The sequence below is a fragment of the Bubalus bubalis genome, chromosome 18, assembly GCF_019923935.1.
Source record: "Bubalus bubalis isolate 160015118507 breed Murrah chromosome 18, NDDB_SH_1, whole genome shotgun sequence".
Lineage (NCBI taxonomy): Eukaryota > Metazoa > Chordata > Mammalia > Artiodactyla > Bovidae > Bubalus > Bubalus bubalis.
The window spans coordinates 13,971,560-13,988,198 of NC_059174.1; the positions used below are offsets into that span (position 1 = coordinate 13,971,560).

Here is a 16,639-nt window from a genome sequence, read left to right on the forward strand (position 1 = left end):
GGCGGCCTGCTCCCTGTTGAATGGTCCTGGCGTCCTGTGTAGACTCACCTGCCCAGGGGGTGAGGCTTATTCTTGGGGTCTCAGTTCCACTGGTCTATGTGTCTGTCTTGAGGGCAGATGCGCTCGAATCACTGTACCTGTGGAGAAAGCTGTGAAGTCAGGAAATCTATTCTCTAGCTTTGTTCATTTTCAAAATCATTTTGGCTGTTCAGGGTCCCTTGAGACTGGATAGGAATTTTAGAATGATTTTTTTTTTAATGTGAAGAAAATATCCTTGGGATTTTGAGAGGACTTGTGTTGAATCTGTAGGTCACTCTGGGTGGTACTGACATCTTGGCAACATGAAATCTTCCAATCCATGATCATGGGCTGTGTGTCCATTTATTTGTCCATTTATTTATGTTTTCTTTAAGTTCTTTTATAGTTTTCACTGTGTAATTCTTTCACTCCCTTCATTAAGTTAACTCCTAAAAATTTTGTGTTTTTTTGAAGTTTTTGTAAAAGAAATTTTCTCAGTCATTTCCTTTTCAGATTGTTCATTTCTTTCTCTTCGGCTTTCCCCAGTTTGGTTATGATTTACTTAGGCATGGCTTCCTTTGGGCTTACCTTCTTTAGGGTTTTCTTAGCTTTTTGAATCTTTGGTTTATATCTTTTGCCCAGCTGGAACGTGTTTTTTTAGTTTTTTATTTCCTCAACCTTTTCAGCACCGTCTTTCTTCTCTCCTTCTGTGGCTCCAGTTTCACATGAATGTTAGACCTACTGTTTATGTCCCCCGAGGTACCTATGGATCTGTTCTTTTCTTAAAAATGTTTTTTCACTTTATAATTAAAAGTGAACAATTTCTGTTGATTTCTCTTCAAGTTCACGGACTCCTTCCATTCTGCTATTAAGTGCATACAATGAGTTTATTGTGCTTACTTTATTTTTCAGTTTTAAATTTCAGCTTGGGTTTTCTTTATATCTTTTATGAGATGTTCTATTTTTTAACATTTGTTTGAAGAATGTTAGTGATTGCAGTTTGTGTATTTGCATAGTCAGTACTTTATCATATTTGTGAGAGAATTCCCACATCCTTGCCATTTTTGCACTGGTATCTGTTGATTGTCTCCCTGTGTGAATTGAAATTCTTCTGGTTTTCATATGCTGAAGAGTCTTTTAAATTGTATCCCTTCCCTGACTGTGGGATGCTGGATCTTGTTTAAAAATTATGAAGATAGGTATATTAGTTTTATTGGGCAGCCCACCTGGATAGAGTCAAGCCATAAGTTCCGGCCTGTGTCTGTGGGCTCCAGCTCAGAGCCTTCCTGGCTTCTCGTCTGTCCCAGAAGTGCATCACACAAGGCAGTCTGTGGTCTGGGTGTGCATGGTCCCTGCTCCAGAGTTTGTCCTGTGCTGATTAGAGACAGACCCACATATGTATGGGTGGGCTGAGCCCTGGAGTGAAAAGATCACCTGGGGACTCAACGTTTCCGAGCTCCTCTCTACCCACAATCTCCTGGTGCTCCTCAGCTCTGCTGTGAACTTGGGTTTGGGTCCATATCCAGGGCTACCTCCTGGGAGAATTGTTGTTTAGTTGCTAAGTCGTGTCTGACTCTTTAGTGACCCTGTAGACAGTAGCCTGCCAAGCTTCTCTGGCTGTGGGATTTCCGAGGCAAGAATACTGGAGCAGGTTACTATTTCCTTCTCCAGGGGATCTTCCCAACCCAGGGATCAAACCCCGCATCTCCTGCCTTGCAGGTGGATTCTTCCTTACCACTGAGCCACCAGGGAAGCCTAGTGGGAGGAGAGAGAGAGAAAAAAGCCATGGGAGTTGGCCCCCCTCTTGGTCTCAGAGCTGCTCTCAGCAGAAAAAAATTTCCATTCCTCAGTATTGGCCCTCCTGGGCCCCACCTCACCACCCAGCTCCTTTAGCAGCTACTGCCAGTCCCACCACAGAGTTGCCTGGACTGGGACATTAGAAGTTGGAGAAGAAGGAACAGGGGATTACCGTGCTCAGTCTGAGCATTAGGAATCCCCACTTTCCCTCCTCCAGCCCGCAGTGTTTTGTCCTGGATCTCAGATCGTGTTAAATTCAAGCTGGGTGACCCTGCAAGAAAAGACAGTTGTAGACATAGGGCTGGGTCGGCAGTACCTGAGGTCCATGTCTCCCAGCTCTGTCCACTAGCTGTGCTCCTTTCTGCTCAAGTTCAGCGCTGTATCGGCAGAGGAGGAGGGTGGAGTGTGTTGGCTCCGTCTCACCTGGGGGTCATGACTCTTACCCTCTGGTTGTGGTGCTGGCCTCAGGGATGTCCTCGGGCATCCCTGCTCTGGTGCCTCAGCGCAGGGGCTCAGTGGGCGCCCTTCCCACATGCTTCTGTTGCTAATTCTGTGGTGCATTAGCTCCATTTTTTTCTATTAAGTTACTCAGGGTATGTTCTGATTTTTCTTGTAACCTCTTCTGTGACTATTTATGAGTGTGGTATCTAATTTCCACATAATTTTTGTATTTTCCAAATTCTCACCTGTTACTGATTTCTGATTTTATTCCGTTGTGGTTGGAATGGAATAAAACGGAATGGTATACTTTATCTCAGTACTGAGCCTTGATTTATGGCCTAACCGATGGTCTTTCTTGGAAAATATTCCTTGTGCACTTGGGAAGAATGAGTGTTTAGAAGTCTCATTGGTTTATGGTGTCGAGTATTCTGTTTCCTCATTGATGTTCTGCCTACCTACTCCATCCATACGAAAAACGAGAGTGCCGTCTCCAGCCGTGACTGCTGTCTGTCTAGTTCTCCTTTCTAGAGTGCCAGTTTTTGCTGAGTCTCTTGTAGGTAGCGTGTATGTATGTGTGTATATGTGTGTGTGTGCGCACGCACACGTGCACATGCTCAGTCCCTCACTCGTGTCCGACCGCAACTTTGTGGACTATAGCCCGCTAGGCTCCTCTGTCCATTGTGTTTTCCAGGCAAGAATACTGGAGTGGATTGCTATTTCCTTCTCCAGAGGAACTTCCTGACCCAGAGATCAAACTCCAGGGGATAACAAATAGTTGAGTCATAATCTTTTTAAAATTAATTCTGCCAGTCTCTACCTTTTAATTGGAGAATTTTAACTCACGCACATTTAATTACTAACAAGGCTTCCGACATTTTGCTGTTTTTATGTGTTGTTAACTGTTTTCTTTGTCAGTTCCTCCATCACTGCCTTCTTTTGTTTCATATTTTCTAGTATTCCTTGTAAATTCCTATTTCTTTTACTGTATATTAAAAAAAATTGGTGTGGGGCTTACAATCAACATCTTCACTAAAACACTGTAGCTTAAGTGAACGGTAAGGGATTTCCATAGTATCCAAAAGCTTTGCTCCAACATAGCTGTCTCCTTCCTGCCTTTGTGCTGCAAATTACACACAAATCACATCTTTATACATTATACATGCATGAACAGTTTTATAATTACTGCTTTGTGTAGCTGTCGTCTAAATAGAGCAGAAGTTTAAAACAGAAGTGCATCCATACTGTCTTCTATGTTTGTCCATAGAGTTGCTTTTGCAGTGTCTTTTTATTTATTCCTGTAAGTTCAAGTTACTGTTGTTTTTCATTTGAGCCAGAGGGGCTCTTTTTTGGTATCACTTGAAGGGCAGATATGCTAGCAATGAGCTCTCTGCTTTTGTCTATCTGGAAGTGGCCTACCGTCGCCTTTGTTTTTTGGATAGTTCCACCAGGTACAGAAGTCTTGGTTGGCAGCCTTTTAGTGCCTTGAATATGTCATCCCACTGCCTTCTGGCCTCCGTGGTTTCTGATAAGAAATCAGCTGTAAATCCTACTGGAGGTCTATCCTGAGGGCTAAAATGACTTCTCATGCTACTTTCAAGATTCTTTGTTTTTTTAGCTTTTGACAATAAGATCTTGATGCATCCAGGTATGGATCTCTTATCCTCCCTATAGTTCATTGAACTTCTTGAAGATTGTTTTTTCCAATAAATTTGGGTAAGTTTTGGCCATTATTTCTTCACATATTCTTTCTGCCCTGTTGTCTCTGTCTAGGATTCCCACTGTGAATAAGTTGGTACACTTGATAACAACCACTGGTCTCAGGCTCTTTTTATTCAGTCTTTTTCTTTCTTTTCCTCAAACAGACCATCTTAATTGACTTAACTCCAAATTTTCTGACTCTTCTACCAATTCAAATTCAGCTTTTGTACTTTCCAATTACAGAATTTCCCCTTGGGTCTTTTTTTAAAAGTGTTTATTTATTTGGCAGTGTTGGGTCTTAGTTGCAGTATGCAGGATCCTTGTTGTGGCATGTGAGATCTTTTAATTGTGGCATGTGGAATATTTAATTGCAGCATGTGGAATCTAGTTCCCTGACCAGGGATTGAACCCAGCCCCACTGTGTTGGAAATGGCAGTCTTAGCCACTGGACCACCAGGCAAGTCCCTCCCCTTGGGTCTTTAAACATTTTGATTCTCTCTCTTTATTGGTATCCTCTATTTGTTAAGATAGCCATTCTCTTAACTGTCACATTAATTATTTAGGCATGATTTCCTTTAGCATTTGTATAAAACTTATAAAAACTGGTTCTTTACTTTGATGTATTAGGGTTCTCCAAGGAAACAGAATCATTAGAAGATATTATGTATAGATGGGTAGATAGGTAGGTTTTAGGACTTGGTTTCTATGATTGTGGAGGCTGGCAGGCCAAAGACCCAGGGATGAGTGGATGCTGCATTTGCATTTTAAAGAATTCTGGGGCTGGTTCCCCTCCTCTCTATGGGGTTCAGTCATTTTCCGTTAAGGCCTTGAAGCAACTGGGTGGCAACTTGCTGTGAGCCCCATAATATCTACTTTACTCAGCCTCTAGTGATTTACAGTAGATATTAACCTCATCTAAAATATCCTCGCAGAAGCATCTAGAGGGATATTTGGCTGAATTTCTGGGTACTGTGGCCTAGCCACAGACATAAAATTAACCATCTTCCCCTTTGTCTCTTTCTTTCTGGCCCTACCTGTCAGCATTGATACCCTTGGTCACATCCTGAGGGTCTCTGGAACTGCTCATTTTCCTTCATTCTTTTTTTTCTGGTCCTCACATTATGATAATCTCAGTTGACGTGTCTTCAGGTTTGCTGGTTCTTCTCACTCAAGGGCTTCCCTTGTAGCTCAGCTGGTAAAGAAATCTGCCTGCTGTGCAGGAGACCTGGGTTCAATTCCTGGGTTAGGAAGATCCCCTGGAGAAGGGAAAGGCTACCCACTCCAGTATTTCAGCCTGGAGAATTCCATGGACTGTATAGTCCACAGGGTCTCAAAGAGTCAGACACAACTGAGCAACTTTTACTTTCTTTCTGCCCACTCAAATTCTGTTAATGTACTTCCAACTGAAGAATTTGTTTTCTTTTTAAAATAATTTTTCTCTTTACTAGTATTCTCTTGATGAGAACCATTCTGTCATATTAATTCCTTAGACATAGTTTCATTTAGTTCTTTGAACCTGATTTTTGAAAGCTGACTTTGTCTTATCTAGTATGTTTAACATTTGAGCATACTCAGAGATAGTATCTATTAGTTTCTTTTTGAAAACTTTCCTAGTTTATGGGCCATACTTTGTTCCTTTGTATAACTAAGTTTCTGTTCAAAAGTATTCATTTTAAATAACATCAGTATAATGTGGTGACTCAAGAAATCAGTTTCCTGTTCCCCAGACTTTCTGTCTCCTTTCTGTGTTTAGTGACTTTCCTGAAAGGATTCTGTAAAGTCTGAGACCCTGCTGCATATGGGTCAGGAGGTCTCTGTACTCTTAGCTTGTTGCTCAGCTGATGACTAGACAGAGATGTCTGTGATCCAGAAGTCATCTCCCATTTACCTAAAGGCTCTTAAATTCCCTCAGGCCTCACGAGATCTCAGGGTTCTGTTATTTCCTACATGTGCACACAGACCTGCACATATGCATGGCCTTCTGTGTTCCCAGGGGTATGTCAGAGCATTGAAGAGTATTCGGGGCATGTTATTCCCCAGGTCTCCCCCCCCCCCAAATTGATATGTATGTATGTATGTATGTATGTATGTGTGTCTGTACATATATGTATGTGTGTATATTATATGTGCGTGTGTATATGTGTGAATGTGTATGCAATTATATTGTGTGTACATATGTGTACTGGGTGTATATTATATATGTCTGCATGTGCATGTGTATACATGTGTGTATATGTATGAATTGTGTGTACACATGTTACATGTGTTCACATACACATGTGTGTGTTGTGTGTGGATGTATGTGTATGTATGTACATGTGTGTGCATATGTATTGTGTACATGTGGGTGTATTATGTGTGTACATGTATATGTGTGTGTGCATATGTGTGTTATGTGTGGATGCATGCATGTGTGTGTGCATATGTGTGTGCACACATGTGTGTCTGTATCTGTGTTTTTCTTGAAGTATAGTTGACTTACAATGTTATATTATTAACTGCTGTCAGCAAAATGTTTCAGTCATATACAGAGAGATGTGCATTCTTTTATTGTATTCTTTTCCATTATGGTTTATCATAGGACACTGAATATAGTTCTCTGTGCTGTACAGTGGGACCTTATTTATCCATTCCATATATAATAGTTTGCATCTGCTAACTCCAGCCTCCTGCTCCATCCCTCCTCCAGCCCCCATCCCCTTGGCAAACACTAGTATGTGCTCTATATCTGTGATTCTGGTTGTTTCACAGACAGCTTCGTGCTGTCGTATTTTAGATGACACACATTAAGTGATATCATATGGTATTTGGTTTTTTGTTACTTCACTTATGATGATAATCTCTAGTTGCCATCAGTGTTGTCATTATTCATTCTTTTTTATGCCTGAGTAGTATTTCATTGCATATACTAAATACATGTATATATCTCACATGTTCTTTATCCATTCATCTGCTGATGGACATTGAGGTTTCTTCCATGTCTTGGCTACTGTGAATAGGCTGCTATGAACATAGTGGCTGATGTATCTTAATTCTTTGAATTACAGTTTTGTTTGGATATATACCCAGGGGCAGGATTGCTGGATGATGAGAAACCTCTGTACTGTTTTCCACAGTGGCTGCAGCAGCTCACATTCCCACTAACAGTGCAGGAGGGTCCCCTTTGCCCCTCACCCTCTCCAGCATTTGTTTTTAACTTGGCTGTACTGGGTCTTCGCTGCAGTATGTGGGATACTTGTTGTGTCACGTGGGATCTTTCATCGCAGCGTGCCGACTCTCTATCTGTGGTGTGTGGCTCAGGAGTTGCGGCACACGGGCATCAGAGCCAGCATTTGTTTTGTGCTTTTTAATGATGGCCATCCTGACCAGTGTGAGGTGGTACCTCACTGTCGTTTTGATTTGCACTTCTCTGACCACTAGTGATGTTGAGCATGTTTTCATGTCCCTATTGGCCATCTGTATTTCTTCTCTGGAGAGATGTCTATGTGGGTCTAATGTCCTCTTTTCAATTGGGTGGTTTGTTTTTTGTTGTTGAGTTGTATGAGCTGTTTGTATCTTTTGGAAATTAAATCCTTGTTGGTCGCATCATTTGCAAATATTTTTTCCTATTCTGTAGATTGTCTTTTTGTTTTATGGTTACCTTTGCTGTACAAAACTTTGATTGGGTCTCATTTGTTTATTTTTCTTTTCTATTTCCTTAGGAGACTGACGTTAAGAAAACTTTAGTAAGATTTATGTCAGAGAACGTTTTGCCTGTGCTCTCATCTAGGAGTTTTATGGTATCTTATATGTAAGTCTTTAAGCCATTTTGAGTTTATTTTTGTGAATGGTGAGAGAGTGTGTTCTCAATAACTTCATTGATTTACATGTAGCTGTCCAGCTTTTTTTAACACTTGTTGAAGACACTTTTTCCCACTTCCCATATTGGTGCCTCCTTTGTCAAAGCTTGATTTGTGTGGGTTTCTTTCTGGGTTCTGGATTCTGTTCCACTGAGTCTTATGTCTTGTTTTTTGCCAGTGCCACACTGTTTTTATTACTGTAGCTTTGTGGTATTGTCTGAAGTCTGGAAGGGTTATGCCTCCTGTTGTGTTCTTTTTCCTCAGGTTTGCTGTGGCGATTCTGGGTCTTTTATGGTTCCATATGAATTTCAGGATTACTTTGTTCTAGTTCTGTGAAAAGCGTCATGGGTAATTTGACAGAAATCACATTAAACCTGTAGATTGCTCCAAGTAATATGACCATTTTAACAATATTCTTCCAATCGAAGAGCATGGGATATCTATTTCTTTGAATCATCTTTGATTCCCTTTATCAATGTTACAGGTCTCAGTGTATAAGTCTTTCACCTCCTTGGTCAGGTTTATTCCCAAACACTTTATTGTGGGGAGTGCAGCTTTAAAAGATATTGCGGGACTTCCCTGGCAGTTCAGTGGTTAAGACTCTGCACTCCCACGACAAGGTACATGGGTCTGATCCCTGGTCAGGGGACTAAGGTGCTCGCATGCTGCGTGGCATGGCAAAACAAATGAGCAGTTACTGTTTAAACACCCTTTCTGCTATTTCATTGTTGATGTGAAGAATGCAACCCATTTCTGTATGTTAATCTTGTATCCCGCCTACCTTGCTGAATTTGTTCATCAGTTCTAGTAGTTTTTGCGTGAAGTCTAGGGTTTTCAGTATACAGTAGCATATCATGTGCATATAGTGACTTTTACCTCTTCCCTTCCAGTTTGGGTGCCTTTCCTTTTTCTTTTATTATTGCTGTAGTTACGGCGTCCAGTCTTCTGTGTTGAATACAAGAGGTGACAGTGGGCGTCCTTATTTTGCTCCAGATTTCAGTGGGAACCCTTTCAGCTTTTCATGATTGTTATTATGTTGGCTGTGGGTTTGTCATCAGTTCAGTTCAGTCGCTCAGTCGTGTCTGACTCTTTGTGATCCCATGGACCGCAGCACGCCAGGCCTCCCTGTCCATCACCAACTCCCAGAGTCCACCCAAACCCATGTCCATTGAGTCGGTGATGCCATCCAACCATCTCATCCTCTGTCATCCCCTTCTCCTCCTGCCCTCAATCGTTCCCAGCATCAGAGTCTTTTCAAATGAGTCAGCTTTTTGCATCAGGTGACCAAAGTATTGGTGTTTCAGCTTCAGCATCAGTCCTTCCAATGAATATTCTAGACTGATTTCCTTTAGGACGGACTGGATGCATCTCCTTGCAGTCCAAGGGACTCTCAAGAGTCTTCTCCAACACCACAGTTCAAAAGCATCAATTCTTCGGCGCTCAGCCTTCTTCACAGTCCAACTCTCACACCCATACATGACTACTGGAAAAACCATAGGCTTGACTAGATGGACCTTTGTTGACAAAGTGATGTCTCTGCTTTTGAATATGCTATCTAGGTTGGTCATAAGTTTGCTTCCAAGGAGTAAGCGTCTTTTAATTTCATGGCTGCAGTCACCATCTGCAGTGATTTTGGAGCCCAGAAAAATAAAGTCAGCCACTGTTTCCATTGTTTCCCCATCTATTTCCCATGAAGTGATGAGACTGGATGCCATGATCTTAGTTTTCTGAACGTTAAGGTTTAAGCCAACTTTTTCACCCTCCTCTTTCACTTTCATCAAGAGGCTTTTTAGTTCCTCTTCACTTTCTGCCATAAGGGTGGTGTCATCTGCATGTCTGAGGTTATTGATATTTCTCCCGGCAATCTTGATTCCAGCTTGTGCTTCTTCCAGCCCAGCGTTTCTCATGATGTACTCTGCATATAAGTTAAATAAGCAGGGTGACAATATACAGCCTTGATGTACTCCTTTTCCTATTTGGAACCAGTCTGTTGTTCCATGTCCAGTTCTAACTGTTGCTTCCTGACCTGCATACAGGTTTCTCAAGAGGCAGGTCAGGTGGTCTGGTAGTGCCATCTATTTCAGAATTTTCCACAGTTTATTGTCATAAATAGCTTTAAAAAATACATACATACATATATATATATTTGCTGTTGTTGTCACGCTGGGTCCTGTGGCTGTGCACGGGCTTCCCACTGTGGCGCTTCTCTTGTGGAGCAGGGCCTCAGCTGTGCGGCCTCAGTGGCTGCGACACAGGGGCTTGGTTGCCCTGAGGCATGTGCATGCGGGATCTTCCTGGACCAGGGGTCAAACCAGTGTCCCCGTCATTGCAAAGTGGATTCTTAACCACTGGACCATCAAGGAAGCCTCATAAATAGCGTTTATTATATTGAGGTATGGTCCCCCCATACTCACTTTGCTAAGAGTTTTTGTCATGAATCGATGTTGAATTGTGTCAAATGCCTTTCTGCATCTGTTGAGACGATTGTGTTTTTGTCTTTTATGTGGTGTATCACATTGACTGATTTACCTATATTGAACCATCCTTAAGAACCTGCGATGAATCTCGCTTGGTTTTGGCTTGTTCTTTTTATGTGTTGTTCGATTTGGTTTGCTCATTTTGTTAAGGATTTTTCCATCTTTGTTCATCAAAGACATTGGCCTGTAATTGTGTTTGTCTGGTTTTGGTATCAGGGTAATGGTGGCTTCAGAGCATGTCTTTGAGAGTGTTCCCTCCTCTTCTTTTTTGGGGGGAAAGAGTTTGACAAGAATCAGTATAAGTTCTTTATATGTTTGGTAGAATTCACCTCTGGAGCCATCTGGTTCTGGACTTATATTTGTAGGGGTTTTTTTTCTTTTTTTTTTTTTTTGGCAGCGCTGGGTGTTTGTTGCCGCATAGAGCAGGGGCTACTCTCTAATTGTGGTACTTGGGCTTCTCACTACGGCACATGGGCTCAATAGCTGTGGCTCCTGGCCTCTGGAGCACAGGCTCAGTAGCTGTGGCTTAATTGCTCCATGGCATGTGGGATCTTTCCGAATCAGAGGTCAAACCCATGTCTCCTGCATTGGCAGGTGGATTATTTGTTACTGAGCCACCAGGGAAGCCTGGGAGTTGTTTTTTTTTTTTTCTAATTATGGACTCTTTTTCACTTCAAATGATTGGTCTCTTCAAATTATGTTTCTTCTTCAGTTTTGGTGGACTGTGTATTTCTAGAAACTTGTCCATTTCTCTTAGGTTGTCAAATTTGTTAGCATATAACTGCACGTAGTGTCTCCTTGCGGTTTCTCTGTTTCTGTGGTAGGAGCTGTTATGCTTCTGCTTTTGTTCATTTGGGTCCTCGCTTTTCTTGGTACGCCTGGTCAGAGCTGTCAGTCTTGTTTATCCTTAAAGAGAAACAACTCTCTATTGATTTTTTTCTGTTTTTTAAATACCTACTTCCTCTCTGATGTTTATTTTCTTCCTTGTGCTGACTTTAGTTTTTGTTTGTTCTTCTAATTCTTTTAAGCGGTAGGTTCGATTGTTTAAGATCTGTCTTGTTTTGGGAGGAAGACCAGTATCACTGTGAACTTCCTCCTAAGAACTTCTTTTACTACATTCTGTAGCTTTTGTATGGTTGTAGTTTCATTTTTCTCAAGGTATTTTTAAATTTCCTCTGATTTCATCATTGACCTATTTTTTAAAAACAGATCACCTATCTGTGGCTGTGTGGGGTCTCTGCTGTGTGGGCTTCTCTAGTTGCCGCGCGTGGGAGCTGCACAGTTGTGGTGTGTGGGCTTCTCACGCAGTGGCCGCCCCTCCGTGGAGCGCAGCTCCAGGCACTGGGCTCAGTAGTTGCCGTGCATGGGCTCGGTGTTTGAGGTTCATGGGCTTAGCTGCTCCACAGCATGTGGGATCTTCTTGGACCAGGGATCAAACCTGAGTGCCCTGCGTTGGCCAGCGGAGTCTTAACCACTCCAAGTCCTGACCCATTGGTTTTCCAGCAGCATGTTGTTTAGCCTCCATGTGATTTTTTCCCCCCTCCTTTCTTTCATTTCTGATGTCTGAGCTTATTTATTTGTTACTCTTAGAATATCTCATTTTTGACTGGGCTCAGGTAGACACTATCAGAGAGGACAGCCTCCTCCTCTTGGCAGTCTACTCCTGGCATTTTTCTTTGGCCTCCTTCATCCTCTTGGCCAAGAACTTAGCATATTCTGCAGCCTCTTCCTTATTTTCCAATACGCTGATTTGCTGCAGAATGGAGTGAAGTAGAAAGACACTGAACCTCGGGTGCGTTGATGGTTTCTTACCTTCTCTGTTTAGGAGCTTTCTCACAGTGTCCTGGAGGACATCACGTTACTTAGAGATTGAAAAATCTGTAGATTGTGCAGCTTTGGGGGCCCCAGGCAGTGAGGTACAGTAGTGTCAGGGAGTCCAGGAATATTTCTCTACCCCTCCTTTTTTTAAACAATGACCAAATTGAGAGCACTCAGGTTGGCATCCAGAATGGTACAGACTGGGACAGGAACGCCCCTCACTCAGTGCCAGGCAGGCTCAGAAGCCTCGTTTATCATCCCCACCACTGACTCAGACCACATGACCTTCCTGTGTTCTTCACCCAGAGGGTCAGCAGCAACTTCTTTGGCCACACGCTTTTCATAAAAGGTGCAAAGTGTTATTCATCATCCACCAGGAAAGAGATGTTCAGCTTCGTCCTGAAATGGTGAAATGCCTCCAAAGTGCCACAGAAAAGAGTGGTCATTTATTTTTCTGTGGTCAATTTGAGTTTCATGCCATTGTGGTCAGAAAAGATGCTTGGGGGTAATTTCTGTCCTCTTAAATGTGTTGAGACTTGTTTTATGCCCTGGTATGTGGTCCTAGCAGCTTCCCAGGTGGGGCTAGCGGTAAAGAATCTGTCTGCCAATGCAGGAGGTGCAAGAGACATGGGTTTGCTCCCTGAGTCGGAAAGCTCCTCTGGAGAAGGGCAAGGCAATCCACTCCAGTATTCTTGCTGGGGAAATCCTATGGACAGAGGAGCCTGACGGGCAACAGTCCATAGGGTTGCAAAGAGTCGGACACGACTGCAGTGATGCAGCACGCATGGCACATGCAGTGCTACCGACTGTTCCGTGTGTGCACTCGGATGTGTATTCAGGGTTTGGGGATGTAATGTCCTGAAAAGATCAACTAAAGTCTGTTTTCTTGTGTCATTTGGGATCTCTACTGCTTCACTGACTCTCTGTTGAGGATCTATCCATTGGTGTAAATGGGGGTGTTCAAGTTTCCTACTATTACTGTATTCCTCTCAATTTCTCCCTTTACGTGTTAGTACCATTGTTGTTCAGTCACTAAATTGTGTCCGATTCTTTGCAACCCCATGAACTGCAACAGGCCAGGCTTCCCTGTCCTTCACTATCTCCCGGAGTTTGCTCAAACTCATGTCCATTGAGTTGGTGATAGCATTCAACCATCTTGTCCTCTGTCATCCGCTTCTCCTCCCGCCTTCAGTCATTCCCAGCATCAGGGCCTTTTCCAATGAGTCAGCTCTTTGCACCAGGTGGCCAAAGTATTGGAGCCTGAGCTTCAGCATTGGTGTTCCAACAAATATTCAGGGTTGATTTCCTTTAAAAGGATTGACTGGTTTGATCTCCTTGCAGTCCAAGGGACTCTCAAGAGTCTTCTCCAACACCACATTTCAAAAGCATCAATTCTTTGGTGCTCAGATTTCCTTATGATCCAACTCTCACATCCATACATGACTACAAACTGTAGTTTTGACTAGATGGAACTTTGTTGGCAAAGTAATGTCTCTGCTTTTTAATATGCCACCTAGGTTTGTCATAACTTTCCTTCCAGGAAGCAAGCAACTTTCAATTTCATGACTGCAGTCACCACCCGCAGTGATTTTGGAGCCCAGGAAAATAAAGTGTGTCAAATTTTGTCTGATTTTGACTCCTCAGAAGTATGTCATATAAGTGAAATTGTCCAGTATTTGTCTTATTTCATTTAGTATAAGTCCTTAAGGTTCACTCTTTTCTTTTTAAAGGCTGAAAAACGACTCCACCCTCTCCTCATGCATCCGCCTGCCGGTGGATAGCTCGGGCTGACCCCATGTTGTAGCTGTTTTGAACAGTGCTGTAGTCAACACTGGGGTGGAGACGTGTCTTTGAAACCTTGCTTTCAGTTCCTGGGGCGTATGTTCCTAGAAGTTGGATCCCTGGATCATGTGTTACATTTCTTGAAGAACCTCCAGTGTTCTCCATCACGGCTGCACCATTTTTCATTCCCACCAGCAGTGGAGGAGGGTCCCACTTTCTGCACATCCTCACCAGCACCTGCACAGCCATCCTGATGGGTGTAAGGGGGTATCTCATCGTGGTTCTCATTTGCTTTTCCCCAGGGATTAGTCATGTTGAGCATTTGTTCGTGTGTTTATTGACCATTTGTTCATCTTCTTTGGAGACAGGATTGTTCAAGTCTTTTGCCCATTTTTTAATAGAATTTTTTTTTTTTTTTTAATGGTTGAGTGTTACGGCTTCTCTACATATCCTGAAATTTAATTTCTTTTGGTTCTCTGGGTCCCACCCATGCACAGGCATGCAGATGACAGCATCTGTGACGTTTGTCTTTTGTGGCTGGGAGTCACGTCATTGTGGTTCAGACATGCCAGAACACGGGGGGTGCACTTCTGCACAGGCTCGTTGGTGCAGAACCAGCACCTGCAGCAGGTGGGGCCCACACCAGGTGCGGGATCTCCATGGGGGTGGCCTGAAGGTGCTGAGGCCAGGATGGGCCAGGTGAACAGGTGTGGCCTAATTCCTGATGTTGAGAAAGGTGCTGGGCGATGAGGGGGAACACAAAGTTGGGGGGCTGGTGAGAGCTTAGGCCAGGGAGCCCACAAAGAGGAAATTGAATGGGGACGTGTCTGCAGCTCCCACCCCTACCAGGTATAGAAAAGCACTGGAGTGGGGGGTCAAGGTGCCCAAGGATACGCCCAAAGGCCAGGCTGACCCCAGCTTGGCCCTGCTGCCTACAATGTTGCCTTCCACCTTGGGCCAGCCATTGGACAGGGCATTGTGAACTGAGTGGGCAGGGCGCCTCTGCTCAGAAGACACCCCTGGCCTGAGAGGAGCACAGACCCCAAGACGTAATGAGCCCAGATCTCTGACTCATAGAGATCAGAGTATGTGATTTCAGGTGGGACCCGTGTCCTAGGTGGGCACCCTGCGTGGCGGGGTCCCATGGGGAGCTGGGATACCAGGGATCCATGTTTGCACTGCCCAGGGCACCAGCTGTCCCATGGCTCACGCCTTGCCTGTCTCCTCCTGCTCTGATGGGCCCTGGGGACACAGCCTCTGGGTGACCCCCACCCTCAAAGCCACCTGGTTGTGAGCAGAGGACAGCCCCTCGGGTCCCAGGAAGGGCAGGAAAGGAGGTGCAAGTATAATTTGTTTCAAAAGGAAAAAGGTTGAAGGCATTCAGGTTTCCAGGGAGGGACCCCTCCCCTCACAGCCACATCTGCCCTCCTGAGAGGGGTTGTGTACAAAGAGCATGTAATTAATTTATTTATTTCTTTACACATAACTGAAGTGATGTTACAGTACATAAGTTATTTACAACTGTGCAGTAATGTGTTGCAAAATAAATTATCTAGAAGGCAGCAAAAGTACATTGTGAACGTGTATAAAACTGTACAGCGTTTACGGGTACACTTTTTATATGATTATTGGCTCTGTAGTGTTTCAAGTTATGTTCTCAGAAAGAGAAACAAAATGCCCAAGATTAAAGGAAAAAATATACAAACCACATGGATTTGACTCCATTAAAAACACAACTGAGTGTCCTGCCTCCGTGTCCCTGTGAGGCAGGCGGGCGGGCGGCGCAGCCAGGCCCTCGCCCGGCCCAGCGTCCTGGCCCCGGTCTGAGGCCCGAGCCATCGGCAGCTTCGTGGTGACAGGATGGCAGCCGGCCGGTGCTCTCCCCACCCTCTGACCAGAGACCGCTGCTGCTGAGGGGTAGACGCCTTAGTTTTATTCTCGAGTCGATCAAAAATGGAACCAGGAATTTAAAGACTGCTCTCCATCCTACAGCTCCTGAGATGCCTGCGTAGCCGCTGGAGAAGAGCCCGAGGCCACCGTGCCCACGCCTGTGCCCCCGGCTCCGCGTCCTCCCGCGGGGGCTGGTGGGAAGGAGGCACACCAGGGACCCAGCGCGGTTTCTCCCTAGGCGTCCCCACTGGGGACATGGTCTCCTCCCGCCGCCTGGACTCGGCAGCAGACGTCAGGGGGCTCGCCTGTGTCCTGTGCAGCTGTCCCTGCGCATCAGGCCGGCAGGAGCACAAAGTCGTCATTGACATCGACCATGGGCACGTAGAAGGACGGCACCTCGTTCACGCACAGGGACTTGTGCCCGGCGGGGTCCAGCTCCTGGACCTTCAGCTGCCACTCCATCCTCTGCACGGCATTGAGAGCCGCTGCCTCGTGCTGCTGCCGCATCAGGAGACACGTCTGCACGGGAAATGTGGCAGGTGAGAGGGAGCAGAGACCCTGCCGCCCACTCCCCCTGCCGAGGCACTTCTGCGAGGTTGGGGTGGGGGAACCCTTTTAAGCTCTGGCCTTGGGACGGCCTCTCGCATCTGGGTCTCATCCTGCCCAGTGAGTGGCCTTGCTGAGCACACAGGCGTCTGTCCATCCCTGCTTCATGCCCCTGTGCCTGGGGGTTTCGCCTCTAGTCAGAACTTGTAGCAGTTTTGCTTTTCTCTTTTCATTTTACAATTACTTTATTTATGGCTGGTGAGATTGGCTTAACATTTGCATTCTCAGTATTAGAAATAGGTACCAAGGCAAACAGACTAATACAAAGTCTGT

The 16,639-nt window shown here is 44.5% G+C and overlaps 1 protein-coding gene across 6 annotated transcripts in view; it reads right to left on the minus strand.

The window, feature by feature from the left end:
- Nucleotides 1–15,324: 15,324 nt before the first annotated feature.
- Nucleotides 15,325–16,639, minus strand: part of ANKRD11 (ankyrin repeat domain 11) — a 119,188-nt gene continuing 117,873 nt past the window's right edge. For 4 of the 6 annotated variants that reach the window (XM_025268539.2, XM_025268547.2, XM_025268541.2 and 1 more), the window contains one exon: nt 15,325–16,279. In XM_025268539.2, coding sequence (XP_025124324.1) covers nt 16,094–16,279 — 186 coding nt within the window. In that variant the 3' untranslated portion in view covers nt 15,325–16,093. The remainder of the gene's footprint in view (nt 16,280–16,639) is intronic. The other 2 variants (XM_044931176.1, XR_006545980.1) reach the window with 2 other exon arrangements.